The 12,985-nt window shown below is 43.6% G+C and overlaps 1 protein-coding gene across 1 annotated transcript; it reads left to right on the top strand.

Moving 5' to 3' along the window:
• The first annotated feature begins 4,510 nt into the window (after positions 1 to 4,510).
• On the top strand, positions 4,511 to 11,280 carry Zcchc10 (zinc finger CCHC-type containing 10). The gene is made up of 4 exons (XM_075992671.1): positions 4,511 to 4,572; positions 7,649 to 7,807; positions 8,626 to 8,667; positions 10,161 to 11,280. The coding sequence occupies exons 1-4, from the start codon at positions 4,532 to 4,534 to the stop codon at positions 10,423 to 10,425; spliced, it is 507 nt and encodes a 168-aa protein (XP_075848786.1). The 5' UTR covers positions 4,511 to 4,531; the 3' UTR covers positions 10,426 to 11,280.
• The last annotated feature ends 1,705 nt before the right edge of the window (positions 11,281 to 12,985 follow it).

Genomic DNA, 12,985 nt, shown 5'->3' with positions numbered 1-12,985 from the left:
ACTCCAGAGCCAGCTTGGAGGCTACACTGATCCTTTCCTCTATGAACCCCAGGCCTAGCACATGTCATAGTATGAGATCCTTGCCCATCTAGAGTTAGTAAAGCTTCAGAAATCTATGTACAATGGAAGATGATATGCATCTTCTCCCAAATGAATTTCTCCATGAAGAAAGCAGTTGTGATTTAAAATAGATTTATTGTATGTTATTTGTATGAGTATTTGCCTGGGTGACATATGTGTACCACACACAAGTGCATGCAGAGTCCAGAAGAGGGGGTTGAAAGACTTGAAACTGGAGTTACAGGCAGTTGTGAGCAACCGTGTGGGTGCTGGGAACCAAACCTAATCCTCTGCAAGAGCCAGAAGTGCTCTTAACTGCTGAGCCATCTTGATAGCCTGTGTTTTTGTTTTTGTTTTTAAAGACTGTCAAAGCCAGGTGGTGGTGGTGCACATCTTCAATTCCAGCACTTGGGAGGCAGAGGTAGACAGATCTCTGTGAGTTCGAGGCCAGCCTGGTCTACAGAGGGAGCTCTAGGACACCAGGACTGTTGCACAGAGAAACTCTGTCTTGAAAAACCAATAAACCAATAAACAAACAAATAAAAAAAAGACTGTCAGGGGCTGGAGAGATGGCTCAGTGCTTAAGAACATTGGCTGCTCTTCTAGAGGACCCAGGTTCAATTTCCAGCACCCATGTAGCAGCTCACAGTTGTCTGTGACTCCACTTCCAGGGCATCCGACACCCTCACACAGATATACACAGAGGCAAAAACATCAATGCACATTAAATAAATATAAATAAATAATTTAAAAAAGATTGTCACAGCTAGGTATTGTGGTGAATATCTTTGATTCTAGCATTCAGGAGGCAGGCAGATCTTTGTGAGTCTAGGCCAGCCCGGTCTACCGAGTGAGTTCTAGGACAGCCAGGGCTATGTTGGGAGATCCTGTCTCAAGAAACAAAACAAACAAACAACGAACAAAAAAAGACTCATAGAGATTCATATTAGACTAAAGTCCTTACATCACCTTGCAGTGAGTGGTCAGTGAGATGCATAGAGTGGGAATGGAATCTAGATCTTCACGGGCGCATCATAGTCCAGATTTAGCAGATCAAATGCTTGGAGTTGGTCGTCCTAGCCATGAGCAATCAGTGGTGGCTTCAGTTTCAGCTAGTTTTTCTCTTCTGCATGGCAGATTGGATGGTTTGACTGAGAAGACTCTGCTTCACAGTGTCAGGCAGCTCTCGGCCTTTGCCCAGATCTGAGCATTTTCCATGCGCAGCTCCTGCAGAAAGTTCCTCTTTTAGCATGAAAGGTGTATCTTTTTGGTTTTGTTGGTCAGCATTTATTTTCTGACATGTTCCTATACTTTTCTTCATTCTAGTGACCTGTTACTTATGGAACCTCATGCCAAACTACAGGCAGATTGGACAATTCAAGGCAAGTCTGTTCTACCAACCCAGATTCTGTATGAAAGCAAACAATATTTTATTTTATTTTTTAATATTTTAATCCCAATATTCAGAGAGCAGAGGCAGACAGATATCTATGAGTTTGAGGCCACTTTGGTCAACAGAGTAAGCTCCAGGATAGCCAGGACTGTTTCACAGAGAAACCCTTTCTGGAAAACACACACACACACAAACAAAAATTGAGTTGAACATTTAGCTCAATTGAGCAGCTGCAACTAAAGAGACTTGGTTATAACCTTTAGTGTATTTTGTTTCCAAGGCTCTCCTAGAAAGTGAAAAGCTAGGCATGGTGGTGCATGCCTTTAATCCAGCACTCAGAAAGCAGAGCCCTCAGGAAGCAGAGGCACAACAGACCTCCGTGAGTGAGTTCCAGGCCAGAAGGGGCTACAGAGTGAGATCCCGTCTCAAATAAAATAAAACAAGGAAGGAAGTAAAGAAAGTGACTAAAGCAAGCAGATATCACTTTGACTCCAGGGAGTTTCAAGTCCCACTCCATCCTCTAAAACCAGAGTGCCTCCTTCATATCCTAAGGCTCAGGGCATATGCCCATGTTCCTTTTGCCTGCCACTGCTATTTATTTATTTATGTTTACAGATTTTATTCATTTAATTAATTAATTTATTTTTTACTTCTTTCCTTTCTGACCCTCCCTCCCACAAACAGGGTTTCTCAGTGTAGCCGTGCCTGTCCCAGAACTTGCTCTGTAGACCAGGCTGACCTCAAACTCAGAGATCCACCTGCCTCTGCTTCCCGAGTACTGGGATTACAGGCATGTGTCACCACTGCCCAGCTTGAAGTTTCTTGAAGTTACAGCAACCAGTTGTAAAAAGAATGAAAGGAGCCGGGCGATGGTGGTGCACGCCTTTAATCCCAGCACTCGGGAGGCAGAGGCAGTCGGATCTCTGTGAGTTCGAGACCAGCCTGATCTACAGAGCTAGTTCCAGGACTGTCTCCAAAATTCCCAGCACTCGGGAGGCAGAGGCAGGTGGATCTCTGTGAGTTCGAGACCAGCCTGGTCTACAAGAGCTAGTTCCAGGACAGGCTCCAAAACCACAGAGAAACCCTGTCTCGAAAAACCAAAAAAAAAAAAAAACAAACAAAAAACAAAAACAAAAAACAACAAAAAAAAAAGCCACAGAGAAACCCTGTCTCGAAAAACCAAAAAAAAAAAAAAAGAAAGAAAGAAAGAAAAAAAGAATGAAAGGATTAAAATAGCCAATTTAAAACTATGCTATCAACCTTGAGGGAAAAGGCTAATTTTGAGGGAATTCTAGAAACAGTAGAATGACTTCCCCTCACATCTTTTCAGCTATCTATATATCGATCAATCAATCGAACTATTTATTTCTGAGGAAAGATCTCACTATGTCCTGGAACTCACTCTGTAGACCAGGCTGGCCTCGATCTCACAGAGATCTGCCTGCCTCTGCCTCCAGAGTACTGGGATTAAAGGCATTCACTACCATTGCCCTGCTTTAGAATTTTTTTTTCCTGAGACAGTCTTATATAACCCAGGGCTAATCTCAGTGTCATTTTATAATTGAGGATGACCTTGAACTCGTGATTCTGCTTCTACCTTCCAAGTGCTAGAAAAACAGGTGTTGTTAATCCCACCCGGCACTACCACAATTTTGAATCAAATTTGAAGCACACTTGATCTTATTGGGTTCACCCAAGAGCTGGTTAGCAACTGTCTCCTAAACTGGGTTAAATAGAGCAGCTCAGGAATTTATTTCTTGGCCCCCTTTTAAGGAGCAAAATCACAAGTAGTTGCAAAACAGGTTTACAGAAGAGAGACAACGGGGCAGTAAGAAAGCAGATCTCAAAAACCCCATGAGATTAGGGACAGCCAGGGAGGATCATGGTATTCTCCAAAACCAGTTAAGGTCATGGGTTGAGGCAAGTCTGGCTCCAGGAAACAGACTTAAAAACAGCCACTCAGCTCTTATAGTAAATGGAAACTTTTTATTTATTTATTTTGGTTTTTCCAAACAGGGTTTCTCTGTGTAGCCTTGGCTGTCGCGGTACTCACTCAGTAGACAAGGCTGGTCTGCCTCTGCATCCCAAGTGCTGGGATTAAAGGCATGCACCACCACCGCCCAGCTAAGACTTATCTTTAAAAAGTGTGAAAAATAGGAGCTGGAGAGCTGGCTCAGTGGTTAAGAGCATTCACTGCTCTTGCAGAAGATGTGGGTTCAGCTTTCTGCACATCATTCGTAACTCCCATTGCAGGCCATCTGTTGCCCTCTTCAGTCCTCCTCAGCACCTGGCGTGCACACAGGTGATGCACATACATACATACGTGCAGGCAAAACATGTATAAACATGTTTAAAAGTCTAATAAATAGCCAGGCTGTGATGGCTCACACCTTTAATCCTAGCACTCAGAAGAGAGGGGCAGGTGGATCTCTGTGAGTTCAAAGCTAGCCTGGTTTACAAAGCAAGTTCCAGGACAGCTTGCTTCACAGTGGAACCCTGTCTCAAATAACAAAAAAGAAAAAAGAAACCTAATAAATAAAAAAAAAAAAAAAAAAAAAAAAAAAAAAACAGACACATACTGGTCCAAACAGATCTTTGGGGAGAAAAAAACAAAAACCCAGAATGATCCCGTCATGGTGATGTACACCTCTAATTATTTTGTGGTTTTTGGCTCCAGGAGGCGGGGTAGAGACAAGGTTCTTGTGAGTAGCCCTGGCTGTCTTGGGACTTGCTCTGTAGACCAGCCTGTCCCTGCCTCCAGAGTGCTGAGATTAAAGGAGCAAGCCGCGGAAGCCCGGCTTTTTTGTGTTTTATTTGTTTGTTTTGAGTCAGAGTTTTACCTCAGCCTCGAGAATGCTGGGATTACAGGTTTTCTGAACACTACACAATTCCACCCTTCAAGGCCCTAATCATATTCATACTAAACACAAGGCACACATTATATAACACAGCCACCCATCACCCCTGCTGTTGGGATGAGCCCGTCTGGCTCCGCCCACGGCCCTGGAAGTATGAAGGCTCCGCCTCACCCTCCGGAGTTTCCCAAAAGCCCGTGCGGCAGGCTCCGGCAGCTCCAAGATGGCTACTCCCATGCATCGGCTCATAGCTCGGAGACAAGCGTAAGTGAGACGCCCAGTGAGTTCTGTAAGAAGCTGGAGGTTGTGGAGACGCCGGTCCGCTCCGCTAGCTAGTGAGCTGGCGCGGGCCGCGGGACTGAGCGGGCCCTGAAGAGTCCAAAATGGGCCAAAGAATTGTTCGCTGGGTGGTTTTTATTCCTCTATCTGCCCCAGACGTTTGTCAAGGGGTATCCTGGATGCCTGATCCCACACCTTCACTTCCGAGGACCCAAACTTTTCCCACTTCTCCCTCCGCAGCATTCCTCATCTCCTTCCTAGAAATAAGCCTGTCTACAATGCCTTTACTCGATTCCCACCCACCGTTTCACGTTCTTCGGTTCCCTCCTTCAATAAATATTCTGTTTGTACCTACCACTCCATGCCAGGATTTCAGTGTGAAGGTGTAAGGACACGCAGCTTGTAGTCTAATTGTGGAGCCCGTTGATACTCTGAACAAGTAGAACTGGCGGTTTAAAAAGCTTTGTCGAAAATAAGAGGCTGTGAGGGAAAAGAGGGAAAGACCCTCTTCAGGTTAGTCGGACTGGAAATACTTTAGTGGAGGAATGACATTTGAAGACCGATGAAGACAGACTGAAAGATAGACAGCGGTATTGTTAAGGTTAATAAATTTCCACTTTTATTTAATTTCTCTTTTATCTGGTAAAATTTTTGGGAACTCGATGGCCTATAGCACTTCATTTAATTTCCCTTGCTCTCACTCCTGTGTTTTGTTTTTGATTGGTGTTTCGAGACAGGGTCTTTCAGTGTATGGCTGGCTTGCTGGTCACTTAACTCAGAGGTCCTCCTGCCTCTGTCTTCCCCGTGCTGGGATTAGAGGAATGGGCCGTTATCTCCCAAGTTAAACTGTAATAATTTAAACATGAGACTTCACGTGGGAAAGGGGAGTCTGAGATGAACCTGTATCATCTGTCCTTAGCAGACCTGTTATTCCACTTTCTTTTGTCATTGGACACAATGGTTATCGTGTAGGTTTTTGTTTTTGTTGTTGTTGTTTTGTTTGTTTGTTTGGTTTTGTTCTTCCAAGAAAGGGTTTCTCCACGCAGCTTTGGAGCCTGTCCTGGAACTAGCTCTTATAGACCAGGCTGCCCTCAAGCGCACAGAGAGCCACCTGCCTCTGCTTCCCGAGTGCTGGGATTAAAAACTTGTGCCACCACCCCCACCCGGTTTATATGGTAGTTCTTAAGAACTAAATTCTTGCCGGGTGGTTGCGCAAGCCTTTTATCCTACCACTCGGAAGGCAGAGGCAGTCTTTTTGGAATAATTCCAGTATTCAGGAGTCAGGTCTCAAGTTATTTACTGAACTACTTCCAGGACAGCCAGGGTTACAGAGGGAAACCCTGCCTCAGAAAGCTAACTGGTGGAAGCACATTTACCCTCAGAGCCATCTCCCTACCTGTTGAGCCTTTGTTTTGCCACACTATCTTCTTTTTTCTCTTCATTCGTCTGTGAATGTTTATATTCAAAGAGCCCCATTCCTCACTACATTTACTGTCCATACAGTCTATTTTCTAGGACCTTATTAGACTTCTTGATTGCAGGGATAGTCAGAGCACCAAATATGGAGGGATGATGATAATATGTAATAAGATGGGCCGGGAGTGTAGCTCACTTGGTAGACTTAGTCTAGCAAGTATAAGGTTTTGGGATTGATCCCCAACATATGGGAGGGGATGCAAGATGATTAGGAATTCATTCAATTCAAAGAAAGAAAAGGGAAAAAGGAAGAAAAAGAAAAGATAGAAGGGGCCAGGTGTGGTTTTGGTCCTAGCATTAGTTCAGAGCTAGCCTGATCTACATAGGAAGTTCCATATCATTAAGTTACTAGGGACCCATTTCACCTTTTTTCTCTCTTAAATTTGTTTTTTTGATTCCAGACTTAGACTATTTCAGTGACAGGATGGCTTTTCAAGACAGGGTTTCCCTGTGTAACAGCCCTAACTGTCCTGGAATTCACTTTTGTAGACCTGACTGACCTGTCTAGAGTACCGGGATTAAAGGCGTGCCTCACCAAGCCTGGCAACACCTTATCTTAAAACCCCCCAGCAATGTGATACTCATCCTCCGTAGGGCCGTGGGACAGGAGACTTGCCAAACAGTGGTGGCGCACACCTTTAATCCCAGCACACAGGAGGCAGAGGCAGGCAGATCTTTGAGTTTGAGGACAGTCTACAGAGTGAGTTCCAGGCCGGCCAGGGCTGTTACAGAAACCCTGTTGAAGCCGGGTGGTGGTGGCGCACGCCTTTAATCCCAGCACTCGGGAGGCAGAGGCAGGCGTATCTCTGTGAATTCGAGACCAGCCTGGTCTACAAGAGCTAGTTCCAGGACAGGCTTCAAAACCACAGAGAAACCCTATCTCGAAAAACAAAAAGAAAGAAACCCTGTTGAAGAGGGAGCTTAAGAGAGAGAGAGAGAGAGAGAGAGAGAGAGAGAGAGAGAGAGAGCGAGCGCACGTGCGTGTAGGAATAGAGATCAGAGGAACTTGTTAGAGTTCGTTCTCGGCTCCTTCTACCACATAGATCCAGGGATCCTACTTCAGGCTTATAGGAAGCACCCTTACCCCTAACCCACCTAGCCATATCCCATCTTAAAAGTGTTTTAAGGGGTTAGGGTATATCTCAGTGGTAGCATTTGCTTCATGTGTATGGAGTCGGCCCTGAGTTAAATATCTAGTACTACAAAAAATGAAGTTAAAATAAAAATCTCTATTCTTTGCATTCTGAACTAAAAATGTTCCAAATGCATCATTACTGGAATGGAAAAACTTAACTTTTGTTTTTATATGCATCTGTCTGGCTTTGAGACAGGGTCTCGATCTGTAGCTCAGGCTAACTTTAAACTCACAGCCCTCCTACCTACCTACCCTGAAAAGTGAAGAATTATAAGCATGAAACACCATGCTGGGTTTAGAGGAGCCAAGATTTGTTCTGTTGCATGCATTGATCCACTTTACTATTGCTGTGTCTATTAGAGTAAACATCACTTTATACTTTATGCTTTTTCAGGTCAGAAAGTGTTGCAAGATAAAACTTCTAAGGCATATTCTGTCTTTTCTTTGTAGTGAAGCCAATAAGCAACATGTAAGATGTCAGAAATGCTTGGAATTTGGACATTGGACATATGAATGCAAAGGAAAAAGAAAGTACCTGCACAGGCCTTCCAGAACAGCGGAGCTGAAAAAAGCTTTAAAAGAGAGAGAAAATAGATTCTTGCAGCAAAGGTAAGTTTACATGTGGTATCCAGAGGAAGTTACCCAGATATTTACAGAATTGATTAGGGGCTCAAAGTTCCATTATAATACCAATTAATTATTTTATTTATTTTGCTTTTTAGAGATTGTTTCTCTTTGTAGCTCAGGATGGTCTCAAATTTGTATTCCTCCTGTCTCAGTGCCCTGAGTCTTGGAATTAGAGATGTGTACCATTAATCCAGTTTATACCAGTATTGGCTGATTTTAGTGAATGTTTAGTTTACTCTGTGTCGGACACTCTCCTGTGCTTTTCACAAGTATGGGCATATCTAACCCTCCAGGCTCTACTAGTGAGGTATCTATTAACCTGTTTGTGTGCTCACAAGTATATGAGCTTGTGCCCATTTGTAAGTTTCTCTCAAGCTCACTAGACTGCTCTTTATGACGTTAGGAAATACAGCCTTGAGTTTCTGTGGAGTTTTTGTTTAAACAATAACTAAAATTTTGGTTAAATTTGCTCTTGTAAAAGTATGAAGTGACCGTGTATAATTCAAGGAACTCATATTACAGCTATTGTGCTGTTGTTTGCCTTGCTTGTTCAGTAATTAGTTCAAGTTCTAAACAAAAAAACAAACCTGCATCTTCAGTCATATGACATGTACATGATTGTTGTTAAGCACGAAGCCGTCCATATGTACTGTGTACTCTTTCCCAGGGACTTTATTTGATTATAGCAAGAAATCCTTTGCCCTAGAGCATATGTAACGAAGAACAGAATGTTCTGAGACTAACAGGATTATAAAGTCACCCTTATTAATCGTAGCTTTTGTTCCCTTTATGTCCTTTAGCATTGGAGAGACTAATGTAGAAAGAAAGAGCAAGAAGAAGAGGTAGGTGTGGCTTTCCATGACACTGTCTGGAGGGAGAAAGATTGGGTCTGAAGTCTTTATTCGCAGTTCTTAATTATTATTGTTTTTGTTTTTAGTTGTTTTCCCAAGACGGTTTCTCTGTGTAATAGTCCTGGGTGTTCTGGAACTTGTTTTGTAGACCAGGCTGGCCTCGAACTCAGAGATCCTCCTGTCTCTGCCTCCCAAGTACTGGAATTAAAGGCGTGCGCCTGGCTATCATTGTATTTTCTAATACTTTCCTCTTCTGTGGAACTTTTCAGCTCCATATGTTGTAGAATCCTTACACCAGAAAGTATTAAATAACTACCTCCTCTTGGCCTAACAATAAAATCTTACCAGAATAACTAGGTGCAGCAAGGGGGTTCTTGCAACCACAGTGCTAGGGAGGTAGAGATGGGTGGATACTGGTAAATCACTGAGCTCCAGGCTCGATTGGAATCTCTCAAAAATATAGAGCAATGGAGAGCACCTGATGCTGACCATATACAGACATGCATATTGGCCTGCATTTGAATACAAACACATACCGCATAAGCAAATACGTTATACAGTCCTGGGTTACTTGGAACTGGCTCTGTAAACCAGGCTAAGCTCAGTCTCGGAGATCTGCTTGCCTCTGCCTCCCAAGCACAGAGTTTAAAGGTGTACTCCACCATTCCTGGCTTGTTTGCTTTGTTTTGGTTTAGTTTGGTTTGATTTCTCGAGACAGGGTTTCTTTATGCACCAGCTCTGACTGTACTGGAAATCCCTTTGTAGACTCAAGAGATCCACCTGCCTGTGCCTCTCAAGTGCTGGGATTAAAGGCATGCGCCACCACCACCCAGCTTATTTGGGTTTTTTTATTTGGTTCTGCTTTTGGTTTTTAGATTTATTTTATTTACATGTATGTATATGGGTACCTGTGGATGCTAGAAGGAGGCATTGGATCCTTTGGAGCTGAAGTTAAAGGTGTTTTTGAGTTGCCAGATTGGGTGCTGGGATCCAAATTCCAATTCAAAACAGTAAGGCCTCTAAAAGACTGAGCCTTCTCTTAAGCCCTTGTTTTACTCTTCTGAGACTAGCTCTCACTCTGTAACCAGGCTGGCATCAAACTCTTGGTGATGCTTCTACTTCAGCTTCTTGAGGATTCCAGACTAGTACCACCATGCCTTGCTCTTCCTTTGTTTTTCTTTGTATTTGTGTGGGATGGATTAGCCTCGAATTTAGCGTGTAGCTGAACTCCTAATACTCCTGCCTGGGATTGCAGGCATGTGCCAGCGTGCTCAGTGTGGCATAGTGTGGGAGGTACACCTTGTTAACTCCGAGAGAGTTGCTGAAGTGATGAGAGCTTGTAAAATGGGGAGGCATGGGTCCCAACAGTTAGTCAGTCTTCGAACACCGGGCCTGGGGCTAGTGTACGGGAGCTTAGCAGGAGCCCTTTTAACACTGTTAAATGCCAGCTTCTCATGTGTGCATGTTGTGTGTCACTTGAATAGGTCTAAGAGTGTCACAAGTTCCAGTACCTCGAGCAGTGACAGTTCAGCCAGTGAGTCTTCATCAGAGAGCGAGACATCTGCCTCATCCTCCTCAGAGGACAGTGACTCAGAGGACAGCCGCTCTAGCTCCTCCTCCTCAGCTTACACCTCCTCGTCTTCCTCCTCCTCGGACTCAGACTCGGACTCCAGCTCCTCCAGCAGCAGCAGTTGCAGTACAGAGAGCAGCTCTGATGATGAGCCGCCCAAGAAGAGGAAAAAGAAATAGAACTCTCCCTGCACTGGACTAATGGACCAAAAACATCAGTTTGATTCACAGGGGAACTGAAAACATGCTCAAGCAAGCAAGTTAGCTGGTCAGCTTGTTAGAATTTGGAACTTTCTAAGTATTCGCTATTGTATGAAATATTAATAAAAGATATTATATATATAAAAAGACATTTATTTTAGGAATAAATATTGTCTTCTTGCTGTTTTCTTTTTCTGTTTTTTTTTTTTTTTCTGTTTTTCTTTTAAAGATGAGGGGGTTTCTCTTTGTAGGCCTGGCTGGCCTGAAACTCACTATGTAGAAGAGGCTGGCCTTGATTTTACAGATCTACCTGCTTCTGCGTCTCCTAGCAATGTGCCACCATGTTTAGCTTTTGTTGTTGACTTTTTTTCCTAGTATTTTAAGTGTATCTGTAAAAAGATAAAGCTGAAAACCAGGAAATCTGTTTGAGTGATAAGGCATTTTTCTGCCTGTGACATGGATACTTTATGGGTTTTTTTTTGTTGTTGTTGTTTTTTGTTTTGTTTTTGGATTTTCAAGACAGGGTTTCTCCGTAGCTTTTGGTTCCTGTCCTGGAACTAGCTCTTGTAGGCCAGGCTGGCCTCGAACTCACAGAGATCCGCCTGCCTCTGCCTCCCAAGTGCTGGGATTAAAGGGGTGTGCCACCACTGCCTGGCTGGATACTTTATGTGGGTATGTGGTAAGGAGTGTATGGGACAGGCTTTGAAGATACTGTATCAGAATATCAAGAAGTTTCTCTTTTTGCAGTGTTTATTATGTAAGATTTGATACATTGTTATAGCAAGTGTAGCTTTCTTACCATTAATAAATGTATTTATTTTTATGTTTGTGCTCAGAAAGTTATTCTGATTTTTTTCTGTCCTGAATATATAAATTCAAGGAATGTAATACAGTACCTTGGAAGGTAAGTTTCAAGTTTTTATGTTTGTTTGCTTTTTGTTTAACATTTGTGTTTGTATGTGTGTTTATGTGCACACACCTTTGTGAGAGCATGTGGAGGCCAGAAGGAGGCATCAGACCCCCATAACTGGAACTATAAGCAGTTGGCAACTGCCATACAGGTGCTGGGAATCAAACCTGGGTCGTAGGTAAGAGCAGCAAGTGCTCATAACTGCTAAGCCATCTCTCCAGCTCCATGATATGGTTGTTTGTTTATCGTTCATTTCCTTCCGGTGTCTTGGATTCTTTTTGTCTGTTTGTTTTTCCACATGTACCAGTACTTTTTACTAGACATTAGTTCTCTGTCGAGGTATGAAAATTTAGCCATAGTTGAAATTTTTTTTCTTCCCCGAGATGGTTTCTTTGTGTAGTCCTGGTTGTCTTCGAACTCACAGATCCGCCTGCCTCTGCCTCCTGAGTGCTGGGATTAAAGGCATGCATCATGCTCAGCTAAACATTAGTCTAGATATGAAAATTGAGCCATAGTTGAGTTCTTCACAGATGAAGCTGGGCATTTGGTCCTCTGTATTGGCCCTTCCTGGGTCCTGAACATAAGAGACCGCAAGTGAAGAGCTCATGGGTGCCGGCACCATGATGACCCCAGCTGTGCTCTTTTCTCCTTTGCTAGATCTGTAGTACTGGGCATCGTCCCAGTACTCTGCTGCTTACCTTTTGGGTAAAATCACCATCCAGATTGGCTTGTCTCCTGGTCTAACATCCACAGGTTTTTTTCTTCACTGGTACAATGAAGTCAAACTGCTGGAATCTGCTGAAGAACCAAACATCTCAGGAGGGCTTTTGGGTTGGTTTTTTGTTTTGTTTTGTTTTGTTTTGTTTTTTTTTGATTTTCGAAACAGGGTTTCTCTGTAGTTTTTGGTGCCTGTCCTGGAACTAGCTCTTGTAGACCAGGCTGGCCTTGAACTCACAGAGATCCTCCTGCCTCTGCCTACCAAGTGCTGGGATTAAAGGCATGCGCCACCACTGCCCAGCTTGAGTTGGTTTTTTTTTTTTTTTGAATTTTTTGAGACAGGGTTTCTCCGTAGCTTTTTTTTTTTTGGTTCCTGTCCTGGAACTAGCTGTTGTAGACCAGGCTGGCCTCGAACTCACAGAGATACACCTGCCTCTGCCTCCCGAGTGCTGGGATTAAAGGCGTGTGCCACCACCGCCTGTCACTTGGGTTGGTTTTTGAGGCATGGTCTCATATAACCCAGGCTGGCATCAAATTGAGGGTGACGTCGAACTTCTTACCCTCGTCCCTTCACCTCGGTGCTGTCCCACCATACGTGGTATTCTTATTTTAATGTGTCTTTGTCAAAGTCACCATGTATGTGTGGGAGCCCATGGAGGCAGACATATGTGAGCTGTGGAAGTGGATGCTTGGAACTTAAATCCGCTGCAAGAGCAACGAGTGTGCTTAACTGCTGAGCCATCTCTCCTACCCCTGGTTACTTTAAAAGATTGTTTTTTAAGGGTAAGAGCAATGGCTCAGTCAGTGAAATGGGAGGGACTGACGTAGGCAGATCCCTAGAGCTCATTGGCTAGCCAGCTGAGTCAGTGAACTCTAGATTCAGTGGGACACTGTCCTGAATGAGGTAGAGAG

The sequence above is a fragment of the Microtus pennsylvanicus genome, chromosome 11 (assembly GCF_037038515.1).
Source record: "Microtus pennsylvanicus isolate mMicPen1 chromosome 11, mMicPen1.hap1, whole genome shotgun sequence".
In the NCBI taxonomy this organism is placed as follows: Eukaryota; Metazoa; Chordata; class Mammalia; order Rodentia; family Cricetidae; genus Microtus; species Microtus pennsylvanicus.
The sequence above is the reverse complement of the archived record's forward strand: the minus strand, read 5'-3'. Positions and strand labels throughout refer to the sequence as shown.